General features: G+C 43.9%; 1 protein-coding gene across 3 annotated transcripts in view; it reads left to right on the top strand.

Annotated features, from left to right (window-relative positions):
- The window catches only part of jph3b (junctophilin 3b), a 333,582-nt gene that overhangs the window by 5,165 nt on the left and 303,282 nt on the right, over nucleotides 1-25,135 (top strand). Inside the window, exon 2 of one of the 3 annotated variants that reach the window (XM_072518085.1) lies at nucleotides 17,301-17,647. The exons of the other annotated variants lie outside the window; for them this stretch is intronic. Within the exon in view, the coding sequence (XP_072374186.1) occupies nucleotides 17,301-17,374 (74 nt within the window). The 3' untranslated portion in view covers nucleotides 17,375-17,647. Of the gene's footprint in view, nucleotides 1-17,300; nucleotides 17,648-25,135 lie in introns of those variants that run through there. 3 annotated transcript variants of the gene reach the window in all.

Here is a 25,135-nt window from a genome sequence, read left to right as displayed (position 1 = left end):
ACCTTGCTTGTTTTTTTTTTGGTTAGGGGAGGGGTTAGGGAGGGAAACACTGAAGAAGTGTTTCTGGTTTAAGTGTCACTTGACAACAGCTCCTCTACAAACCACCTTCAAGTTAGGGTGACCACAACGGAGGTATGCAAATTTCCCCCACAACAACCAATCAGCAGCTCCACTCTACTGCCCTCTGCTGGATCATATAACCATAGAATGATTACACTCAGAAAGAGGACATTAGGCCTATCGGGTCTGTGTAGGAAAATTAATTTGTTGTTGCTATTGATATTATCAATAGGACTAAAGAAACATGGATGTCAATTTCACATAATGCTATGCTGAAATCATCAATGCAATTATCACAGTAAATATGGAACAGAGAATGCCTTAAATAAAACTGAAAAAATTCAAAATCTGCTGTGAATTTCTTGCCTTGGAGTGCTTTCCAAAAATCTGCTATTACATACTCGATAAATTCGTAAAAATATACTATTTTCAACAACATTTTTCAATATATGTTTTTAAAAATGGTTTCAACTGGACCATAAAAACTTTATGGCAAAAGTGTTCAGATCTGAGTCTAGAAATACAAAACATAAAATAAGAACAAACAACAAAAAGTATGCAAATAGGGTCAATTTTAACAGTAATGTCAATAAAATATGAAAATGAAACACAATAAAATTATGCTGACTGACAGTAGCCATCCATTACTTAAGCCTTGATTCTCTGAAAATGTACAGATTCTCAAAGCCAGGCTACCCGGGCATATTTGTAGCTATCACAAAATCTTTCCCCTCTAATTTAATAGTCTTACACTAAAACATGCATCGTCATTGATTTTAAAATTCATCCATTGCAAAAACAATCCTTTTTGAATAATTTTGTCCTTTAAAACAATTACTTAAGTTCAGGTTTAAACCGATGATGATGTTGGGAGAACTGTTTTAGCGGTGCTTGAGAGCCTGACTTGAAGATATGGGGATCGATTTTCACTGCCTTTGCCTTGTGTTCATGAGGCAAAATAGCCTTAAGATAAGATCTGCAATCATTGTCACACCTGCGATATGACCAGCTTAATTTTGAAATGAGCCTCCTATCAAGTGACCACAGCACGGTAGCACAGTGAGCATTGTTGCTTCACGGCACCAGGGTCCCAGCTTCGATCCCTGGCATGTGTCACTGTCTCTGCGGGGTCTGCACGTTCCCCCTGTGTCTGTGTGGGTTTCCTCCGGGTGCTCCAGTTTCCTCCCACAAGTCCCGAAAGACGTGCTTTGGTGAATTGGACATTCTGAATTCTCCCTCTGACCCAAACAGGCGCCAGAACATGGCGACTATGGCCTTTTCACAGTAACTTCATTGCTGTGTTAATGTAAGCCTACTTGTGACAATAAAGATTAATATAGTTTTTTTTACTTGTTCATGGGATGTGGGTGTCTCTGACTATGACAGTATTTATTACTCATCCTTAATTGCCCTTACAAAGGTGTTGGTCAGCTGCCTTCTTGAACTGCTGCACGCCATATGGTGTAGGTAGACCCACAGTGTGCTAAGAAGGAACTTCCAGTATTTTGACCCAGAGACATTGAAAGAATGCGAGAGAGTTTCAAGTCAGGATGATGTGTGTCCTGGAGGGAGCTTGCAAGTGGTGGTGTTTCCATGCATTTGTTGCCCTTGCCCTTCTAGAACAAAGAACAAAGTAAAGTACAGGAACAGGCACTTCGGCCCTCCAAGCCTGCGCCAACCTTGCTGCCCATCTAAACTAAAATCTTCCAAACTTCCGGGGTCCGTATCCCTCTATTCTCATCCTATTCATGTATTTGTCAAGATGCCCCTTAAATGTCACTATCGTCCCTGCTTCCACCACCTCCTCCGGCAGCGAGTACCAGGCACCCACTACCCTCTGTGTAAAAAACTTGCCTCGTACATCTCCTCTAAATCTTGCCCCTCGCACCTTAAACCTATGCCCCCTAATAATTGACCCCTCTACCCTGGAAAAAAGTCTCTGACTATCCACTCTGTCTATGCCCCTCATAATTTTGTAGACCTCTATCAGGTCGCCCCTCAACCTCCATCATTCCAGAGAGAACAAACCAAGTTTATTCAACCTCTGCTCATAGCTAATGCCCTCCATACCAGGCAAGATCCTGGTAAATCTCTTCTGCACCCTCTCTAAAGCCTCCACATCCTTCTGGTAGTATGGCGACCAGAATTGGTGATTCTAGGTGATAGAGGTTATGTGTTTGGAAGATGCTGCTGAAGGAGCCTCACTGAGTTGCTGTAGTGTACCTTGTAGATGGTACACACTGCTGCTATTGTGTTTCGGTAGTGGAGGGAATGACTGTTTGAGTTCATGAATGGGGTGTCAATTAAGCAGCTGCTTTGTCCTGGATGGTGTCAAGCCTCTCGAGTGTTATTGGGGCCACACTTGTCCACACTTGTCCACCCATTATACTCCTCACTTGTGCCTTGTTGATGGTGGACAGTCTTTGGGGAGTCAGGAGGTGAGTTAGTCTCCAAAGAATTCACAATCTTTGACCTGCTCTTGTAGCCACAGTATTTATATGGCTGGTCCAGTTCAGCTTCTGGTCAATACTAACCCCCAGGATGTTGATAGTGGGGAATTCAGCAATGGTAATTCCATTAGATGTCAAAGAGAGATAATTAGATTCTCCCTTGTTGGAGATGGTCATTGCCTGGCAGTCGTATGGCGTATATGTTATTTTCCACTTTTGAGTCCAAGCCTGGATCTTGCTACATATCAACAAGGTTGTTTCAGAATCTGAGCATTTGCAAATGGTGCTCAACATTGTTCAATTATCTGTAAACATCCTCTCAACTGACCTTATGATGGAGGGAAGGTCATCAATGAAGCAGTTGAAGCTAGCTGGGCCTAGGACACCATCCCGAGGAACTCTTGCAGTGATAGCCTGGAGCTGAGAAGGTTGTTCTCGAACAACCACAACTATCTTCCTTTGTGCAAGGTATGACTCTAACCAGTAGAGAGTTTTCCCCTGATTCCCATTAACTAGGGCTCCTTGATGCTACATTCAGTCAAATACTGCCTTGAGGTTAAGGGCAGTCACTCTCACCTCTCCTCTTAAGTTCAGCTCCTTAGTCTATGTTTGGACCAAGGTTGTAATGAGGTCATGAACTGAGTGGTTTCCGATAATGAACTACTTTTAATATCAAAATTGTCATTCTATCGTGATTCTAATTACCATTTCAGGAAAATTGGTATGTTCTAATTAGTTCTATGGGTAATGGAACCAAAATATCTGCCAACGGTTAAGTGTCACATTACTTTTATGGGTCCAAGAGGTTGAGCAGTAATATGGGCCACTGCTGCTCCAGTCCAATCCCCAATCTCTCCACCCACCTCTGTTGTCATTAGAAAAAAATGAATTGACTGCGAGTTGCTGGATACATGAATAACCGATGAGTTCCATGGACACCATTGATGGGTTGTTCAATCTTTGATTGGCTGAGATAATCAGATTATTCTGTCTGTTACAGAAATTCCGCATGCAACAAAGGTAACAGATACAAGAATAACAGGTTTTGAAGAATGTACATCGGTGTTTGTACCAGATGTTCAGGCTGTGCTGGCAATGTGGGACTGCCTGAAGACCTTTGTTCAGATTTTGCAAATAGTGCAGAAAATTAACATCTCTTGAACTTCATGTAATTTGGGTGCATTGTACACCAGACTACCAGGAAATATATTCACATTGATTACACCCTCACTCCACAGATTTATCGAGATGAAATGGATAACTTGCACTCAATGTCACTGAATCTATCACCCCCCCCCCCCCCCCCACCCCCAACCCCACTACATCACTAGCTACAGAATAAAACATAAGGACCAGGAATATGTGGCTAATGGTGAAGCAAAATTCAGATGGATAAAAAACTGCAAAGATCGACACTTGGCTGTCAAAATCCAGCAAATTCCAGGTCATGAAAACAGCATTACTTCCACCCAGGACTAACATAGTTAATAGAGCTGGAGCTTCCTGCTTGGACACCAACCATGCACGCAACAAGCAAGTTATTGTTTCAAGTGCTTATTGTAATGGTTCATTTTAAAACCGTAATTTCACATGGAGATCCATATTTATCTTTGCGAAGGGCCAACCCTCTAAAGCAGTCTTTCCTCCTATCCTACCCTCCATTTGGTAAACTGATACTATAAAAAAAATACGAGGCTACATAAAGAAATCTACATGGGTTATGAGAAAAGAATGTTAATTAAATGGCTGCCATAATTTCAAACAGTTTTTTAACAACTCCCATTATTTCATTATCAGATGAACACTCGATTTGTATACAAGGCATTGTTTTCTCTTTGATATTTAATTTGGGCACTTGGAATTCACTGCCTAAGTTGGTGGTTGAGGTTGAAATGCTAATCTCATTTAAAATGTACCTGGATCTACATCTGAATTTATGTAACCTGCAAGGTTACAGGCCAGATGCTGAAATATGGAATTAAAGTGAGCAGCTGTTTCTTTTGTCTATTTTCTGGCCAGTGCAGAAATGATGGGCTGAATGGCCTCTTTCTGCATCATAACATTTTGTGGTTCTATGGTTCATACTTGAGCTTAAACAGCGAGTGCCTGCAGGATATTTGACTGTGCTGGGCATCACACACAAATCTCATGTCACTCTTATGCAAACAGGCATCTTAAGGAGAAGTAACCAGATAATAATCATGAACTGGAAGCCTTGTTGACTTTTCAAGACCCTGGGATGCTAAAGCTTATCGTAACTCTCCAACATCTCACTATAATCAGCTGATGGATCTAGGTCTTTGCCTTTATTTCCCAAGCATTAAACATGACCTGTGTGGAATGCAGAGAGAAAACTCTGTTGGGGAGAGAATTGCAACCTCCTTTACAAACCCACCCAGATTTTCTTTCAATTAATTTAAATGGAATTAAAATCAGTCACTGATCCCTTAGTGGCACATGATCCTCTTTTAAAAAATATATATATCCCCCCCCCCCCCCCTTGACGGCTAATTTTCCTTGAAGAAGTCGATGAACGTCTGCCATCTCCGAGTGAATCTCTGAACCTCTTAAGGTGAACTTAATTTACTCTTGCCTAAGGAACTCTGCCATGTCACTGACCCAAACACCTGACTTTGGAGGCTCCGAGTCCCTCCATCCCAACAGAATCCGTCTCCGGGCCACCATGGAGGCAAAGGACAAACTTTGGCCTCTCTTGCCCACCTGGGCTCCCGGATCTTCCGACACTTCAAATATTGCCACCTCTGGACTGGGAGTCACCCTCCCTTCCAGGACCTCTAACATGACATCTGAAAATCCCTGTCAAAATCTCCTCAGCCTCGGACACGGCCAAAACATATGTACATGGTTCGCAGGACTTCCCCCACATCGCCCACAACTGTCCTCCACGTCAAAAAACCTACTCATCCGGGCCACAGTCATACGAGCCCTGTGCACCACCTTGAATTGGATCAGGCTACGCCTGGCACATGACGAGGATGCATTGACTCTCCTCAGGACCTTCTCCCATAACCTGACTTCCAACTCTGTCCCAACTCTTCCTCCCACTTCCTCTTCATCTCCCCTATTGGAACCCTTTCCCACTCCATCAGTTCCTTGTATATTTCTGAGACCCGCCCCTCCCCAACCTCTGTTTTTGACATCACCTTATCCTGTAGTCCCCTTAGTGGGAGGCGAGGATAGCCCGAAACCTGCTTCCGGACAAAATCCCCCACTTGTAAGTACCGAAACCCATTCCCACCTGGCAACTCAAGCTCCTCCTCTAGCTCCTCCAAGCTCGGGAAACTCTCCTTAATGAAGAGATCTCCAATCTCTCAATCCCTGCCCGCTGCCACCTCCTGAAGACCCTGTCCAACCCCTCCGGAGCGAACCAGTGATTGTCACAGATCGGTGACCATTGTCACAGATCGGCCCCCTCCAGTCCCATGTGCTGCCTCCATTGCCCCCACATTCTCAGGGCTGCCACTATCACTGGGCTTGTGGAGTACCGAGCCAGCGAGAACGGCAGAGGTGCCGTTAACAAAGCCTTCAGGCTCGTGCCCTTGTAAGATGCTGCCTCTACTCACTCTCACACCGACCCCTCCCCCACTACCCACTTCCTAACCATTGCTATATTAGCCATCCAGTAATAATTAATAAAGTTTGGAAGGGCCAACCCCCCATCCCTGTGCTCCCGCTCAAGTAGGACCTTCTTCTCCCGTGGGTCTTTCCCCGCCCATATAAAAGCTGAGATCGCCGCATTCATCTTCCTAAAAAATGCCTTAGGGATGCAAATTGGAAGACATTGAAACACGAACAGCAATCTCGGGAGGACTATCATTTTCACATGATCCTCTTGGCCAGAGTTTCCCTTCTGTGCTCTGCTTAGGTGGTACTTAATGCCCAGGCAGTAAAGACAGAAATCTACATCAGGGTATCAAACTTGGGCCATTCTATTTCCATTAAAGCTCTACAGGTGGTCTTCACTGATCAATAACATGCATTGAGTCAAGTTTTAAAATGCTCAAATAATGCTGAAATGACTTAATTTAGGTCACTTTAAATATTCAATTCCACAATGATGTGTGCATAATTATGTGACACTCAGTTATATGGACTAATTGATCTGTCATCTCCCTCCAAAACAGGTATACCGTTTTGGATACTGTTGGGGGAGATGACTCACCAGGGGAAGGCAGTAGTAGCCAGGCTCATGGCACCGTGGCTGGCTCTGCTGCACAGAACGGCGGGAAAAAGACTGGCAGGACTATAGTCATAGGGGATTCAATCGTAAGGGGAGTAGACAGGCGTTTCTGTGGTCGAACACGAGACTCCAGAATGGTATGTTGCCTCCCGGGTGCACGGGTCAGATGTCTCAGATTGGCTGCAGGACATACTGAAGGGGGAGGGTGAACAGCCAGTTGTCGTGGTGCATATTGGCACCAACGATATAGGTAAAAAACGGGATCAGGTCCTACAATCAGAATTTAGTGAGTTAGGAGATAAGTTAAAAAGTAGGACCTCAAAGGTAGTGATCTCAGGATTGCTACCAGTGCCACGAGACAGTCAGAGTAGAAATTCAAGAATAGTCAGAATGAATACGTGGCTTGAGAGATGGTGCAGGAGGGAGGGGGGTTCAGATTTTTGGGACATTGGAACCGGTTCTGGGGGCGGTGGGACCATTACAAATCGGATGGTCGACACCTGGGCAGGACTGGGACCAATGTCCTAGGGGGTGCTTTTGCTAACACTGTTGGGGAGGTTTTAAACCAACGTGGCAGGGGGATGGGAACCAGATTAAGAAGTTAGAGGTCAGTAAAAAGGCAGCAACTAAAGCCAGTAAGGTACTAGATAATAAACTCAATGTGACTAAGGGGAAGAGTAGACAGGGAAGAGATGAAGAACGCAAAGGGACAGGTGGTCTGAGGTGCATATGTTTCAATGCGAGAAATGTAGCAGGTAAGGCAGATGAATTTAGGGCTTGGATTAGTACCTGGGAATATGATGTTATTGGTATTACAGAGACTTGGTTGAGGGAAGGGCAAGACTGGCAGCTAAATATCCCAGGGTATAGATGCTTCAGGAGAGATAGAGAGGGAGGTAAAAGGGGTGGAGGAGTTGCATTACTGGTCAGCGATGACATCACAGCTATGATTTAGGAGGGCACAATGGAGGATTCGAGCACTGAGGCAATATGGGTAGAGCTAAGAAATAGGAAGAGTGCAGTAACATTGTTGGGACTTTACTACAGGCCTCCCAAAAGCGGTCGTGAAGTAGAGGTACAAATATGTAGACAGATTATAGAAAAATGTAGGAGCAATAGGCTGGTCGTGATGGGAGATTTTAACTTCCCCAACATTGAATGGGACTCATGTAGTGTTGGAGGCGTAGATGGAGCAGAATTTGTAAGGAGCATCCAGTAGAGTTTTTTAGAGCAGTATGTAAATAGTCCAACTCGGGAAGGGGCCATACTGCACCTGGTATTGGGGAATGATCCCGGCCAGGTGGTTAAAGTTTCAGTCGGTGATTACTTTGGGAATAGCGATCACAATTCCGTAAGTTTTAGAAAACTCAAGGACAAAGACGAGAGTGGTCCTAAAGGACTAGCTAAGATGAAAAAGGATGCATACATAAGATCTAGGCGGCTTAAATCTGATGAAGCTTTGGAGGAATATCGGGAAAGTAGGACAAATCTCAAACGCGCAATAAAGAGGGCTAAAAGGGGTCATGAAATACCTTTGGCTAACAGGGTTAAGGAAAATCCCAAAGCCTTTTATTCGTATATAAGGAGCAAGAGGGTAACTAGAGAAAGGATTGGCCCACTCAAAGACAAAAGAGGGAATTTATGCGTGGAGTCAGAGGAAATGGGTGAGATTCTTAATGAGTACTTTGCATCGGTATTCACCAAGGAGAGGGACATGACGGATGTTGAGGCTAGGGATGGATGTTTAAATACTCTAGGTCAAGTCGGCATAAGGAAGGGGGAAGTTTGGGGTATTCTAAAAGGCATTAAGGTGGACAAGTCCCCAGGTCCGGATGGGATCTATCCCAGGTTACTGAGGGAAGCGAGGGAAGAAATAGCTGGGGCCTTAACAGATATCTTTGCAGCATCCTTGAGCACGGGTGAGGACCCGGAGGACTGGAGAATTGCTAATGTTGTCCCTTTGTTTAAGAAGGGTAGCAGGGATAATCCAGGGAATTATAGACCTGTATGGTCTGTATACCTGACGTCAGTGGTAGGCAAACTGCTGGAGAAGATACTGAGGGAGAGGATCTATTCACATTTGGAAGAAAATAGACTTATCAGTGATAGGCAGCATGGTTTTGTGCAGGGAAGGTCATGTCTTACAAACGTAATAGAATTCTTTGAGGAAGTGACAACGTTAATTGATGATGGAAGGGCTGTAGATGTCATATACATGGACTTCAGTAAGGCGTTTGATAACATTTCCCATGGCAGGTTGATGGAAAAAGTGAAGTTGTATGGGGTTCAGGGTTCAGAGTGTACTAGCTAGATGGATAAAGAACTGTCTGGGCAACAGGAAATAGAGAGTAGTGGTGGAAGGGAGTGTCTCAAAATGGAGAAAGGTGACTAGTGGTGTTCCACAGGGATCCGTTCTCGGACCACTGTTGTTTGTGATATACATAAATGATCTGGAGAAAGGTATAGGTGGTCTGATTAGCAAGTTTGCCGATGATACTAAGATTGGTGAAGTTGCAGATAGCGAGGAGGACTGTCAGAGAATACAGCAAAATATAAATAGATTGGAGAGTTGGGCAGAGAAATGGCAGATGGAGTTCAATCTAGGCAAATGCGAGATGATGCATTTTGGAAGATCTAATTCAAGAGCTGACTATATGGTCAATGGAAGAGTCCTGGGGAGAATTGATGTACAGAGAGATCTGGGAGTTCAGGTCCATTGTACCCTGAAGGTGGCAATGCAGGTCAATAGAGTGGTCAAGAAGGCATACAGCATGCTTGCCTTCATCGGACGGCGTATTGAGTACAAGAGTTGGCAGGTCATGTTACAGTTGTATAGGACTTTGGTTAGGCCACATTTGGAATACTGCATGCAGTTCTGGTCGCCACATTACCAGAAGGATGTGGATGCTTTAGAGAGGGTGCAGAGGAGGTTCACCAGGATGTTGCCCGGTATGGAGGGTGCTAGCTATGAAGAAAGGTTGAGTAGATTAGGATTGTTTTCGTTGGAAAGACGGAGGTTGAGGGGGGACCTGATTGAGGTCTACAAAATTATGAGAGGTTTGGACAGGGTGGATAGCAACAAGCTTTTTCCAAGAGTGGGGGTGTCAATTACAAGGGGTCACGATTTCAAGGTGAGAGGGGGAAAGTTTAAGGGAGGTGTGCGTGGAAAGTTTTTTACGCAGAGGGTGGTGGGTGCCTGGAACGCTTTGCCAGCGGAGGTGGTAGAGGCGGGCACGATAGCATCATTTAAGATGCATCTAGACAGATATATGAACGGGCGGGGAACAGAGGGAAGTAGATCCTTGGAAAATAGGTGACAGGTTTAGATAAAGGATTTGGATCGGCGCAGGCTGGGAGGGCCGAAGGGCCTGTTCCTGTGCTGTAATTTTCTTTGTTCTTTGTTTGCAGATGGAGAAAACATTTTTTTATACATCATCAATATTGTAGCAATGCAATTTTGTGAAATCCCCAATCCACTGGAAGTATGTGTAATAAATGAATGATTCAAAATCAAGAACAATATCAACATAATTCAATTATAATATATACTTGTATAATTTATTGTGACACCCTGGGCTAGTGTGGGGTCAATTCCAGCCCCGTTTGACCCGGAGTCGCAAAAACTACCCGAAGCATTGGACCCTTGGCTGTCCAATAATTACAGTCATAGAATCCCTGCAGTGCAGAAGGAGGCCATTTAGCCCATGAAGTCTGCACCTCTGAACCTCTGAAAGTGTACCCTACCTAGGCCCAACCCCCCCACCCTAGCCCCGTAATCCTACCTAACCTTTGGCCACTTAGGGGAAATTTAGCATGACCAATCCACCTAACCAGCACATTGTTTCAACTCTGGGAGGAAACCGGAGCACCCAGAGGAAACCCACGCAGACACAGGGAGAAATTGCAAACTCCACACAGGCTGTCACCTGAGGTCGGATTAAAACCTGGAACCCTGGCACTGTGAGGCTGCAGTGCCACCATGCCACCCTGCCACCATACCACCCTTTGGCACCAGGTTTGTACATGTAAACACAATTACTGTTTATTTATAACAAGAACTATAATGAAATCTACAGTAAATACAACTGGTTAACTACTATCTAATTCCTACTGCTCCGCTTTAACTTGCCCCCACCCTCTATATACACACACACACACACACCATAGACAAACACAGAGGGGGAAAAGGGGTAACAAATCATAAGTAAAAGGAAAAATAGTCTTTGTTTCAGATAGTGGCTTCCAGCACTTTACTCATTTCCAAACCTTGCTTTTATTGAAGTTCTCTGCAGTTTCAGAAATACAGTACTCACAGGCCCTTCTGGAGAGATATATCCAGTTCTGGTCTTTGTTTCTAGCCTGTAATGATTTTCCTGGTGATAGATTCATTAAGGTTATTCGCAAGTTCAGAAATACAGTTTTTCTGGAGAAAGAGAGAGAAGATTCTTGTCTCTCTGCTGTCAAGAGTCAAACTGAAACTCCTTGGAACTCTGAAAATCATTCCAGCAGAATAGGATTCAATCATCACCTGTTACCGGGCAGAGTATGGCCTTTTGGGACAATTCATTGACCACCAGCCAATCAATCCGAGTCCCACCCAATCTCTCTGGTGCCGACAAGTCTAGAGCCTCCTGTTCAAACCAGCTGTGACTAGTAGAGTTCTCTCATTTAACTTCTGAATACTGCTGCTTGCTTTAAAGATACTTGTCCATTAATCATCCACATATCAAAAATAATACGTCAAAATAAAAGAAAGGGGAAATAAAGGAATAAATAAAGCTCCTCCCTAAAAGAATGAAACTTCAGGGGAAGGACGTTTCATTATGATGTATGCAAGACATACATCATATCCATCCAACCCATCTCCGTTATACAAGTTCCCTTCCCAATCTCTACATTGGTGACTAGTCGACCGTTAAATGCTTGACAAAGCATCCGCAATCACATTATCCTTTCTGGGAATTTGTACAATTTTAACGTTGAACTGTTGTAGTAACAAACTCCAATGGAATAACCTTGCGTTTTAAACCTCTCTATAACTTCAAATGGATTATGGTATGTAAAAGCTATGCTTTGATTATTGTCTTTTCGGACATATGCTTCAAAGTGCTGAAAGGCTAATAGCAAGGCTAAGGCTTCCTTTTCAATGGTGGAAAACTTTATCTGGCACAGAATTAGTTTTTTTTGGAAATTATCCCACTGGCCTCCCTATCCCTGCATTGTTGTCTTATAGTAGCACTGCCCCTACCAACAGGCCACTGGAATCTGTGGCTATTTTAAATGGCCTGGAAACGTCCGTGGTGGCCAGCACCGGTTCACTTACTAATCTGGCCTTCAATCTCTCACACCCTCCTTGGCATTCTGTGGACCAGTATTTTTGCTTGTTTCCGCAACATGCCTAACATGCACTGTATTTCAGTCTCTAACTGAGCTAGTCTCCATGGTTTTAGTCGAGATGTATGTGGCTTTATTGGCTCAGAGATTCCTATGTCTACATCATGACTAGTTAACAGAGTGCCCCCTGGTGTTTCCCTACAACTCTGTCTATACTCTTTCAGTGTCCTTATTATATCTTCTCTCTTCTTCTTCCTTCAATAGGTTTGCATCTTTCATTTTTGATCTCCCTCTGAAATCTTCAAACAGTGTCTTGTTTTCATTCTCATCATCAGAATCAAAGACAACATGCATCCCTTTGACTGTCCAAATTGGAAAGGACCCCTTGAATGAGTTTCCTCTACATTTCTGTCTCTCACATAGTGTAGCCAGTCTTTTCTGGTTGTCCAATGAATATCCACATTTCGAGGATCTTCTGCAGCCAAACTACAGGCAGTATTATCAATGCAGAGGGAAATATTTGGTTCATTTTTAATCAATATTCACTCTTCAACCCCTCCTGCTCTACATTATTTTTCTTCACATGTTTTCCTTCAGCTGCAAGTATAGCTGAGGGCTCAATCTTTTAGTTGGTTAGCTGTATATGCCCCATTCTTTGTTTTACATCTTTTACCTCCTCATCGGAGTATTTATAATCACAGCCCCTATCCCCATTTAATAATACGAACTGAAACAAATTGTGCTTTCCAGAGTTCAACTGTCTTCCTTACATTCAGGATCAGAGGGTGTCACATTATTGGCTCCATGAACTTTCTGTTTTTTGTTAACAGATGTGGTTGCAGAACCACTACATGGTTCTCCATTCACCTTCCTCTTAATTTTCAAAAGAAATTGATTGCTGATTATTTCATCCCCTTTGTTATTTGCTTCCTTTACCTTGAAGAGGCATTGAAGACTTTTAAAAGGAATTTTAAAAGGTCAATTATCTGTTTGCTTGGTGTCACTTCATCGTCCTTGCGGTCCTCATCCTGAATAACTGATGCCATGCTATTATGTATATTTTCCTTTAAAGCAGGCTTGCACTGGGAAATATTTACACCTGAAGTGGATGACATGGGGTTTACTGCAAGAGGCTGCAACAAATTACTTTTAGAAAAGTCCAATTCACTTTTGTCTTCCAATTTGCTGTCTTCTTTCCTCGCTTTGAAAGAATTACCTGCCATTTACTCAAGATTAGTTAATGACTGGTCTATTCAGTTGCAATTGTTTATCATTACTTCATAATCAGAACCAAAATTGAATTCAGAACTCTCGTCAGACTCTTCATCACCATTATTACTATTAGATGCAAACTCCTCTTTCTTATGGTCATCTTCGGTCTTGGAGTTTTCAGAATCTGGTTCCCTACCAGAATTTATCATTGACAAGTCTCTGTGAGGAATCATTCTTGTAGAGATAATTTCATCAGTATCAGCATAATCAGATTCACTATCATTGTCATTTGATATGTGATTAGTGTCTTTCAACATTTCTTTCTTTGAGTCATTCAATGCCCAATGAGGTTTGCTAATTTCAACATGCCCGACCATTGATGCCTCATATGCTATCTGCAGTACTTCCCTTGGACTCTCTGTAACCATGGGTGAAGCTACAACCTTCACTCCTGCCAAATAATTCCCCAAAAGTAAGTTACTCCGTCCGCTGGGAAGTTCTTAACCACCCCAACCACCACTGGACCTGACACTAAATCACACTTCAATTGTACTTAATACAATGGAACTGGGATATGATCTCCACGTATCCCATTCACTAATACCTTAGCTTTCATTGAGTTCTCTGGAGGGAAAACCAAACCCTTCTCCAGTAAGAGAGTTTGAGTAGCACCTGTGTCCCTTAGAATAGTTATGGGTTCAGGCAGCAAAATGGTGCAGCACTTAGCATTGCTGCCTCACGGCACTGCAGACCCAGGTTCAATCCCGGCCCCGGGTCACTGTCCATGTGGAGTTTTCACATTCTCCCCTTGTCTGCGTGGGTCTCACCTCCACAACCCAAAAAGATGTGCAGGTTAAATGAATTAGCCAGACTAAATTGCCCCTTAATTGGAAAAACGAATTGGGTACTCAAAATTTATTTTAAAATATAGTTATGGGTTTGTCTACATCAGTTGTGAAAAATGGGGTGATCCTCCCCTTAGACAAAAACCCTACATACCGCTCCTGTACCTCATTCCTCACACATGCTCCCACAGCAGCGTTCACCTCAGGTCTCCGAAGTCCAGTCAAAGCTACAGTCTGTAGTATTCTCCACTTTTGTTCCCTTTTTGGAATCCTCCTCATGAATCCTCAACAGTCCCATGGGCTTTCCTTCAACTTCCATCATGCTGAACAAACGTGTCCTGCCTTGTTACAATGGTAACATCTAGGCTTCTGAGTCTCACCTCCACCCTCAGTACCTTCCTTCTTGGTTGGAGGAGGATATCTTGGAGCTTTCCCAACTGTCCATTCCTTACCTTGGCTTCCTGCCTTCCTTTCACTCTCCCACTTCCTATCCTTTTCAAAATTATGTGGTGATGGGACAAAGATTTAAATTTATGGATTAGCTCACGATCATCAGCCATAATTGCTGCCTGTCTAGCAGTCTTCACCCTCTGGTATTTAAAATGGGTTCTTATTACAGAAGGTAGATAATTCTTAAATTCCTCTAAGAGAAGGCCCTCTCTCAGATTCTCATAAGTAGTTGTTCAATGCTCATATCCATCTATCAAAATTGTCCTGCTTAATCTTTTCAAATTCAGCATACGTCTGTCCCGGCTGTCTCTTTGAATTCTGAAACTTTTGCCAAATGCTTCGGGAACTAATTCATATGCACCCAAAATAGCCTTTTTCACCTTATCATAATTCTTTGACACCCGCTCTGTCAGGGAAGCATAAACTTTCTGTGCCGGCTCCATCAATTTACTCTGCATGGTGTCACGATAGGGAGATATTAGAAACATGGGTTCAGAAATGGGGCCCAAAAATAAAGCAGACAATTTGAAGGTTTAAGCGCAATGGAAAACTGCTAGCAGCAGAGGCAAAGGAATATGCCCATACCTAGCTGAGTCACAGGCTCCTATTCAAACCTAACCTCGATAGAGAATGCATAATGTGATTCAGCAAAGCCCCATTCAGGACATTCCTGCAGGACTAGACTTCCTCCCATAAACAGAGTCTGATGACCTAATGGTCTAGTAATAGAAATCTAGTTGCATATGAATGGTCTAGCTCCAGCCTTTCATGTAGATGGGAATGGGCTAGCAACCAAATAATGGGAATAGATTCAGGTTTGACCATCTCAAGGAAGAAGCTTTGTTTAAAGGGCTGGGCAGAGCTTAGAGAGAGAGAGAGAACACCTTTTTGGGAACAAAGGCACAGCAACAGGTAGGCAGCCAGTGGAAGAGGCCATGGCAAAGACCCACAGAAGGAAGTCATGAACATACAGTCATAAAACAGTTACAGGGCAGCATGTAGAGGGCAGCCAGACTGGTCAGGAAACCTGCAAGCTTAAAGAAGCAGGTAGGCAGCCATCAGAAGAGGTCATTAAAAAACTGCCAGAGAGAGAAAAAGTTTTGATAAAGGATTCTGAAAGAGACATCCCAAACAGAAGAAAGATTGCTTCCTAAGTCAAATTGTTGCTTTTGCCTGGATGTTTAAGTGGAACAAGAGCTGAGTTCCAATGCCGAGTATTGTTTAATGGGAATTTGTGTGTTAAAGTTAAGAAACTGCATATAATCTGTTAGTGTTAGAAGTGTGATGTTTGAAAGTTTAAATCTTGTTTTCTTTTGATTTGTTTTAATAACATTTTATTTATAAAATAACAAAGCCCAATTTCTTATATTATCACACGTGAAATGAATCTATCTTTTATGCAGAGTATTAAAACTTAAAATCGTTACACGTCTCATTCAGCATCTTAACCATTGTTGAAGTCTGACTAGGCATCCGTAACAATGTGTAATGTCTACTTTTCTCTTGGCCACATCATTTGAGTTGCTATTTCCTCAAAAGCCCTAGAAAACATTTCTCCCTACTTCTCTGAATTTTGGGGAGAGCCGGTATAAATTTAAACATATCGCCATTGGGTTCCATTCCAAGATTAAACTCCCCTCGACTTTCTGGCAACTCCCCATTAATTTCTGGTACTTTCATGCGGGAGTCTCTCTCTCTCTCTCTTGCAATTCCTCTCTCTCTATTTCCAATGTCATTTCCATCTCCCTTTCTGTTTCTTTTTCCTTTTCATTTGGGCATCTCCATTTCTGTTTGCTTTTCTTTATGCTTCATCTCCATTTCTCTTTGCCTCAGCTCCATTTATTTTACTATTCTTTTTAATTCCCTTTCATGCTCGAACAGCTACTGAACCCTCTGTAGCTCAGTGTCCTCACCACTCAATGTCCTTGATGCTACACTACTTTGTGGGCTCTCCGATGTTCCTAACATCTCTTTCAAATTTAAATGCTGAGCGATTACATCAGTTATCTCCACCTTACTATCTCTATCTGGTAGCTTTATTTCTAATTCCCCTTCCAATTCAACTAGCTTGTATTTTCAAAGCTCTTTTAAATAAACCAGAGACAAGTCGTCTACCTGAAGAAAACCCATAGCAGCTTCCAGAACCGTCCTGTTATGTCATTACAAACTTGCTACTTTTGTTTAATCTATACTGAACTCAAACTTTGATGTCTACCATTCCAAAGAGCCCAAGCGAGCCCCCATATTATGTTTCAATACCCTGGGCTGGTACATGGTCAATTTCAGACACACTTGACCTGGAGTCACAACACAAGTGGTTAACCAATAATTCTTTGAAAAAAACCCAAAGTGTTTGGCCCCTGACTGCCCAATAATTACAGTCACCAAGTTTGTAAATGCAAACACAATTATTGTTTATTTAAAACAAGAACTATTAATGAAATGTTCAGCAAATACAATTGGTTAATTACTATCTAATTCCACCCTCTACACACACACACAGAAGACATAAAGCCACAAAGGGGAAAAAGGGGTAAAAATCATAAGTAAAAGGAAAAAGAGTCTTTGTTTCAGATGATGGTTTCCAGCACTTTACTCCTCTTCAAAACTTGTTTTCAGTTTATGGTTTTATTGTTGGGTCATTCATGTCTCTGCAGATTCACAAATACAGCACTCACAGGTCCTTCTGGAGAGATATAGCACGTTCTGGTTTTTGTTTGAAGTCTATAATTGTTTTCCTGTCGATAGATTCATTCAGGTTCTCTGCAAGTTCAGAAATACAGCCTTTCTGGAGAAAGAGTGAGAAGATTCTTCCTTTCTGAGGAGTCAAACTGAAATTCCTTGGCACTCTGAAAATCATTCCACCAGGAAAGGATCGAATCACCACCTGTTACTGGGCAGAGTACAGCCTCTTGGGCCAATCAATCAAACCAAGACCCACCCCATCCCTCTCTCCAATGCAGACAAGTCTGCAGTCTCCTGTTCAAACCAGCTGATGCTAGCAGAATTCTCTCCTGTAACATCTGAATTCTGCTGCTTGAATTCAAGATACACATCCATTAATTATCCATGGATCAATATTAATGTCAAAATAAAAGAAAGAATCAATGCCTATGTTTTCCGAGCTTTTCTTTGTGATCTCTTTGTCTTTCTATATCATATAAGCAAATTTCTCTCTGTGCCATTGTTGTGATTTTGACATATCAATATGAAAGTATGATGGATATTAAGGAAATAAACAATCCATGTCTACTTGACACCACGGACTTTCAATTGCACAACTAAATTTGGCTTTTATTAGGCACAAGGAACTATAGTTTAAGACCACATTCGTACAGACAGTGGTGTAAAAGGATATCTGAACAAAGAGAACAAAGAACAAAGGTGTGAGGTGAAACAAAATTGCAAACACATTCTTTTATAAAAGGTTTAAAATGTCATTGTATCTAGTTATTAGGGAAAATGCTAGTGAAATTAAGGTGCTGTGTAGCTGTATTCCTATCTATCCAAAGAAATGAACTTGACAAACAAACAATTAATACATTTAATAAATAATTTAAAATGCTTCTGGTGCTTTCTCTACATAATGTGGGTAAATATTTTCCAAGTTGACTCTGGAACAAAACGATGTTCCAATATTCCAGATGGGCTTTGCAGAGTTCATTCACGACTCTACAAACCTACCAATGAATTTGGTGGAATGGAGCTTGAGTATTGTTGAAAAAGGAGGCACTGTCAGTAACCATGAACTGGTGCATTTTCCATGGCAACATCTATACCAATCAGAGTCCACTTGCTAACCAATCAGCATTCTCTTCTCAAACAGTATAAATGTATTATTTCCCCTTGAATTGGTATTCTTGCGAATTTTTCTGATATGTGCAAGGAGACTACTTTGATATGCTGGAGGAAACGAGTAACCTTTTAAGGCAGGCATTTTCAAAGTCGGAGTCGCGAGTCGCGGGTGGGTCGCGGGCAGGTGTCGTGAGGGTCGTGGAGCTGTCCGTCGCTGCGCTCCCGATTGCGTAAATTTGCGCACAACAGCCGTAGCAGCTGGCTTTTAACAATGCTGGCTGCGAGCGGCCTTCAAAATGACGGCCGCAACCATAAAAGAAAATGCGGGTGCACTGTGTGTGCGTGCCTGCTCATTGGTGCGCATGCGCAGAACCACGTTCCTAACATGTATTCTAATAATGAAACACTTTGATACGCATCGTGGTTGTTTGTGCCTTGTAACTGCTTGCTGGGTAGGTTTTTCCTGTAAGCTTATTGAACTGACAAGACAAGAAATTTTAATTGATTGTGGGATGCAAACTCATTACGCTGGATTTTATCAGGCAGCTGGAGATGGGCTGGGAGGCAAGGTGGCCCATATAGTGATATAAGGAGGCGGGAAGGATGCACAGTTGCGGGGACGGGATGGTGGAGTCATACCGAACATTTTACCGCCACCAAGCTACCTTGCAAGAACTCAATTGAGCTGCTTGAGAGGCCAATGAAGGGTCTCTTCCTGCCTCTGTCAATGACGAGGTACAGCCACGGCTCCTGCTGACTGCAAAGCGGGATCACGCCAACTCCGCCCCCCCCCCCCCCCCCCCCCCCAATGTCTTCCTGCACTGAGGAGTTCCGGCGAGTGTAGCTCCTCCGTGCAGGAAACGGGATTAAGTGCGGCCTCATCAGGGCGTCCCCCGCTGAGGCTCCAAATTTCAGCAGAGTCCTAATGATAGAGTGGTCTTTCCTGGCACTGCGAGCTCATTCTGGGACTGTTTCAATTTGCATTTATGTGGCACCTTGCATTTATGTAGCACCTTTCATGACGTCAGGATGTTCCCAAAGTGCTTCACAACCGAGTATGTACTTTTGATGTGTAGTCACTGCTGTAAGGTAGGAAACACAGCAGTCACTATGTGCACACAGGCTCCCACAAACATTGACCAAATCATCTCTTTCAGTCATGTTGGTTGGGGATTAATGCTGGGTCCCGAAGGTCGGCTGTCTTAGGTCGTGACAGTCAGCCGGCAGGGGTCACGAAGATTGGCTGGCGTGGGTCCCGAAGGTTGGCCGGTTCGTAAAACTGGATCCCCAGAAAAAATGTTTGAAAAACACTGTTTAAGGGACCATGAGCTGGGGCCATTAGACTTAGGATTTTGGTTGGGTTCACCTGTGACCTGCATTGGGGGAGTTTTAGTTAGTGGGTGAGAGGGATTGTATGTTTTCACGTGTGGTTGTTAAGTATGTATTAAAATGTGTGAGGTTTGGTGGCTAGCGTGCTGGGGAGGAGAGGGGGGGGACAAAGGAAATTGGTGTGACGCGGTGATAAGGATGGTCTGGGGGAATAAACATTAACACGTTATAAAGGAAGCGCATCCTTTGTCCCGGTGGTGGGCCACCATGCTAGCACATTTGCTAATTAACGGAAGCAAAATGGCGGGGGGGGGAGAGTTGTGGTGGGTTATGGAGGGGAGAAAAGGGGTGGTTTTTCTGCTTTTTTTGTTTCTCTGTTTTGGGCTTGGGTTGGGAGAGTTGGTCTGGGGGTGGGGCTTTCTTTCCTTGGGGTGGAGGAGGGGTGGGTGTGGCTGGCGTCAAAGGTTTTTGTTGGAGGGAGATGGTGGTGGCCATCATGAGGTGAGACTGGGCCTGGAGGAGTCCATTAAAAATTGGATATGGCTAATTGAGGTTGGGGGAGGGTCCCCCCCCCCAAACCAGTTTGGCCTCATGGAACATTAAGGGTCTGAATAGACAAATCAAGAGGTCCTTGAAGTCACACGGGATCAGGGGTGAACTGGCAAGGTGGATACAGAACTGGCTAGGCCATAGAAGGCAGAGGGTAGCAATGGAGGGATGCTTTTCTAATTGGAGGGCTGTGACCAGTGGTGTTCCACAGGGATCAGTGCTGGGACCTTTGCTCTTTGTAGTATATATAAATGATTTGGAGGAAAATGTAACTGGTCTGATTAGTAAGTTTGCAGACGACACAAAGGTTGGTGGAATTGCGGATAGCGATGAGGACTGTCTGAGGATACAGCAGGATTTAGATTGTCTGGAGACTTGGGCGGAGAGATGGCAGATGGAGTTTAACCTGGACAAATGTGAGGTAATGCATTTTGGAAGGGCTAATGCAGGTAGGGAATATACAGTGAATGGTAGAACCCTCAAGAGTATTGAAAGTCAAAGAGATCTAGGAGTACAGGTCCACAGATCACTGAAAGGGGCTACACAGGTGGAGAAGGTAGTCAAGAAGGCATACGGCATGCTTGCCTTCATTGGCCGGGGCATTGAGTATAAGAATTGGCAAGTCATGTTGCAGCTGTATAGAACCTTAGTTAGGCCACACTTGGAGTATAGTGTTCAATTCTGGTCGCCACACTACCAGAAGGATGTGGAGGCTTTAGAGAGGGTGCAGAAGAGATTTACCAGAATGTTGCCTGGTATGGAGGGCATAAGCTATGAGGAGCGATTGAATAAACTCGGTTTGTTCTCACTGGAACGAAGGAGGTTGAGGGGCGACCTGATAGAGGTATACAAAATTATGAGGGGCATAGACAGAGTGGATAGTCAGAGGCTTTTCCCCAGGGTAGAGGGGTCAATTACTAGGGGGCATAGGTTTAAGGTGAGAGGGGCAAGGTTTAGAGTAGATGTACGAGGCAAGTTTTTTACGCAGAGGGTAGTGGGTGCCTGGAACTCACTACCGGAGGAGGTAGTGGAGGCAGGGACGATAGGGACATTTAAGGGGCATCTTGACAAATATATGAATAGGATGGGAATAGAAGGATACGGACCCAGGAAGTGTAGAAGATTGTAGTTTAGTCGGGCAGTATGGTCGGCACGGGCTTGGAGGGCCGAAGGGCCTGTTCCTGTGCTGTACATTTCTTTGTTCTTTGTTCTTTGTTCTTTGTCCTGTGTTTTCGCTCATTTAATGAGCTTGAAGGCAGGAAATGCGGCTGACGGTAAAAGATCATATGAGATTGAGGAAAGGTTGGGTGGGGCAAGTGTTGCATTTAGGGCTGGATATGAAGGTGAGGGGGCTATGGTGTTAATTTGTAAGAGAGTGGCTTTCTTGGCGACCAGAATAGTGGGGGACGCGGGGAGTAGGTTTGTCATGGTGAGGAGGGGGTGCCCCTGGTGTTGGTGAATGTCTATGCCCCGAATTGGGATGGTGTATTATGGGCCAGGGTTTAGAAACCTCCAAAGTATATCATGGAGTTCACCTGACCTACAACGGTTCATTGATTTTGGTTACAATAAGCAAAGGGAAGCCCTTTCAGGTGTTATTCAACAGAGGCCTTAAGTACTTTTAATCAAAAACAAAGTTTATTCTATGAATTTAGTTAACATTTTTATAAACACACACAGTAAACATTTTAATCAACTACCAACATAAATACCACACACAGCTACAGTACTCTATGTATAACCCTTAATAAATTCCTCCTTTAGCTGTTCCAATTTAATAACAAGATCCCATAAACCAGAAAACCCTTTTCAAAGGTGTGGTCCAGCACACAGCACTCAAGACCTGGTATGGATGCTCCTTTTCAAAACAGCAGCTTTGAATTTCTTCTAGGAAACAATTATTTATTTTCAAGTTATCAAGCAGTCCAGAAACAGCTTTTAAAATGCAGATCGAGGAAAAAACCATCTTTCAACCTGTGCAGAACAAAACCAGTTCAAACTCAAAGGGAAAGTAAAACCAACTCTCAGAGCCACAGCCCAGCTTCACCCACACAATGACATCACTGAAGCCATGTGATAAGACAAAAAAAATTCTTAAAGGGACACTCCCATGACAGGTGGATTTTAAGAAGCAGATGTTGGCAAAGATTCTGGACCTAGACTCGCATTGGTTGATAATGGGGATGGGGCATTTGAACATGGTTCTGTATCCTAGGTTGGATCTGTCGTGCCCAAATCTATGAAGGTATTGGCGATGGCAAGGGAATTGTTGGGGTTCATGGAGCGAATGGGGGGAGTGGTCTGTGGGATCTGGGTGACCGAGAGTGCCGGAATATTTGTTCTTCTCGCATGTACATCGGGTGTATTCCTGAATAGATTTCTTTGTCATGGACAAGATGTTGTTGGCGGGGGTGGTTGGGGCAGAGTATTGAGCGATTGTGGTGTTGGATCATGTGCCGCATTTTGTAGATTTGTGTGTAGAAATGGGGGCTCTCAGCGACCACAGGGGAGGCTGTGTGGGACTGTTGGCAGATATGGGTGTGTGTGAGAGGTTAGGGGTGGCTACACACACCAATGTGGAACTTAATAAAAGGAGGTTTCTGCCTCCCTGCTATGGGAGGCGCTGAAGGCGGTAATTCAGGGGAGGCTTATTTTGATCAAGGCGCACAGAGATAAGTTGGAGTGGTTGGATAGGCCGAGGTGGTGAGGCCATTTTAGCGGTGGATCGGAGGTACTCAGCAGCCCCTGAGGAGGAGTTGTTGAAAGAGAGGGAATAGATCCAGATGGAGTTCAAACTTTTGTCTATCGGGGACCTGGGCATGAGGCCCTTCTTGGATAGCTTGGATTTCCTGGAGGTAGAGGAGGGGAAGGTGCAGGGGCTGGGTGCTCTGGTGGGGTTGGATGAAGTGTATCAGGTCGATGCAGTCTGGGAAAGCTTCGGGAGAGGATTGTTTCACAGCTGAATTCTATAACACGTTTGCTACTGAGTCATTTAATAAGTGGGAGCTTCCGCCCAAGCTGGCACAAGCATTATTTTGCTTATTTGAAAGAAAGATAAGGATCCAGAGAAGTGTGGGTCATATTGTCTGACATCGCTTTAGAATGTGGCTGCAAAGTTGTTGGCCAAGGTGCTGACAAAGTGCATGGAAGATTGTGTGCTGGGAGTGACAGAAAAGGACCAAACGCGATTTGTGAAGGGGCGACAGCTATGTCTAATATTAGAAGGTTACTAAATGTGGTGATGACACCCCCGAGGGCATGAGGAAATGGAGGTAATAATATCTATGGATGCAGAGAAGGCGTTCGACCGGGTTGAGTGGGATTACTTGTGTGAAGTGTTGGGGCGGTTTGGCTTTGGGCCAGGCTTGGTGGGTTGGATCAGAATGTTGTACAGGGCTCTCACGGCCAGTGTATGTATGAACAATACAAGTTTGGGGTATTTCTGTTTGCACCAGGGAATGAGGCAGGGCTGTCCACTGTCCCCATTGGTTTTTGCATTGGCGATTGAACAATTAGTGATGGCGCATAGGGCTTCAACTGGGTGGAGGGGTATAGAGAGAGGGAAGGTGGAGCATTGAGTGCCTCTGTATGCAGATGACTTGCTGCTGTATGTCACAGACCTGGTGGTTAGTATGGATAGGATTATGGGAGTATTGACAGAGTTTGGGGCTCTGTGAGGAAGCAGTTGGCCATGTCTCCGAAGCTGCCACCCCGTTGCTTGAGGACGAGATATGGGGAGCTAATGGAGAGGGAGATGAAGGAGGTAAAACGTTACTGGGAGGAAGAGCTGGGCGAGGGGAGTTATGAAGCAGGGTGTGGAGCGAGGCCTTGCAGAGGATAAAATTGACCTCTTGTGCAAGATTGAGCCTAATTCAATTCAAAGTGGTGCATAGAGCGCACATGACAGTATCATGGATGTCTTGTTTTTTTCCGGAGGTGGAGGATAAATGTGGGAGGTGTTCAAAGGGGCTGGCAAACCACACTCACATGTTCTCGTCATGCCCAAAGTTGGGGGAGTTTTGGGAGGCTCTTCCAGAGGTTATGTCGGAGATTTTGGGAGTGAGGGTTGTCCTGAGTCCATGGTGTGTTGGAGGATCTGAGTGGTGCAGGTACGAGAGAGGCTGACGTGTTGGCCTTTGCCTTCCTGATAGCCTGGAGGAGGATTTTGTTAGGGTGGCGGGCTTCCCTGCTGTCCAAAGCAGCAGGGTGGGGGGAGTGACTTGACGGAATTCTTTAACTTGGAAAAATAAAAATTTGCCATTAGGGGGTCCGAGGAGGGGTTCTTCTCAAGGTAGAGGTTGTTCATTATCTTCTTTAAGGTGTGGTAGAGTTCAGTGGGAGGGGGGAGGTTGTTGGACAATAAGCACAGATTTGCTGCTAGTCTGCCTACATTAAAAAACATACATATCACTGAATAAAAGCGCTAGTTTTTTAATTTATATTTATTAAAAACAATAATATTGTGTATGAGGACTATATTGGCGCAGTGGCACACAGGTTATCACTGCTGCCTCACAGCTCCAGGGAGCCAAGTTCAATTCCGGCCTCCCCGTGTCTGCGTAGGTTTACCTCGGGTGCTCCGGTTTCTTCCCACAGTCAAAAGGTGTGCAGGTCAGATGGATTGACCATGCTAAATTGCTCCTTAATGTCCAAAGGTTGGGTGGGGTTACTGGGATAGGGTGGTGGCGTGGGCTTAAGTGGGTGCTCTTTCTAAGGGTTGGTACAGAATCAATGGGCCGAATGGCATCCTTTTGCTGTAAATTCGATGATTCAATATAACACTTTGAATTGTACCACAACAATAAAACTCACCATAATATATTTGATTTTTGACAACATATGTAAGTATATCTTTTGCAATCAGTTCTTTTCGCTTGGGTATATTATCAACCAAAATTTGTCAAGTACTA

The sequence above is a fragment of the Scyliorhinus torazame genome, chromosome 10 (assembly GCF_047496885.1).
Source record: "Scyliorhinus torazame isolate Kashiwa2021f chromosome 10, sScyTor2.1, whole genome shotgun sequence".
Taxonomy (NCBI): domain Eukaryota; kingdom Metazoa; phylum Chordata; class Chondrichthyes; order Carcharhiniformes; family Scyliorhinidae; genus Scyliorhinus; species Scyliorhinus torazame.
The sequence above is the reverse complement of the archived record's forward strand: the minus strand, read 5'-3'. Positions and strand labels throughout refer to the sequence as shown.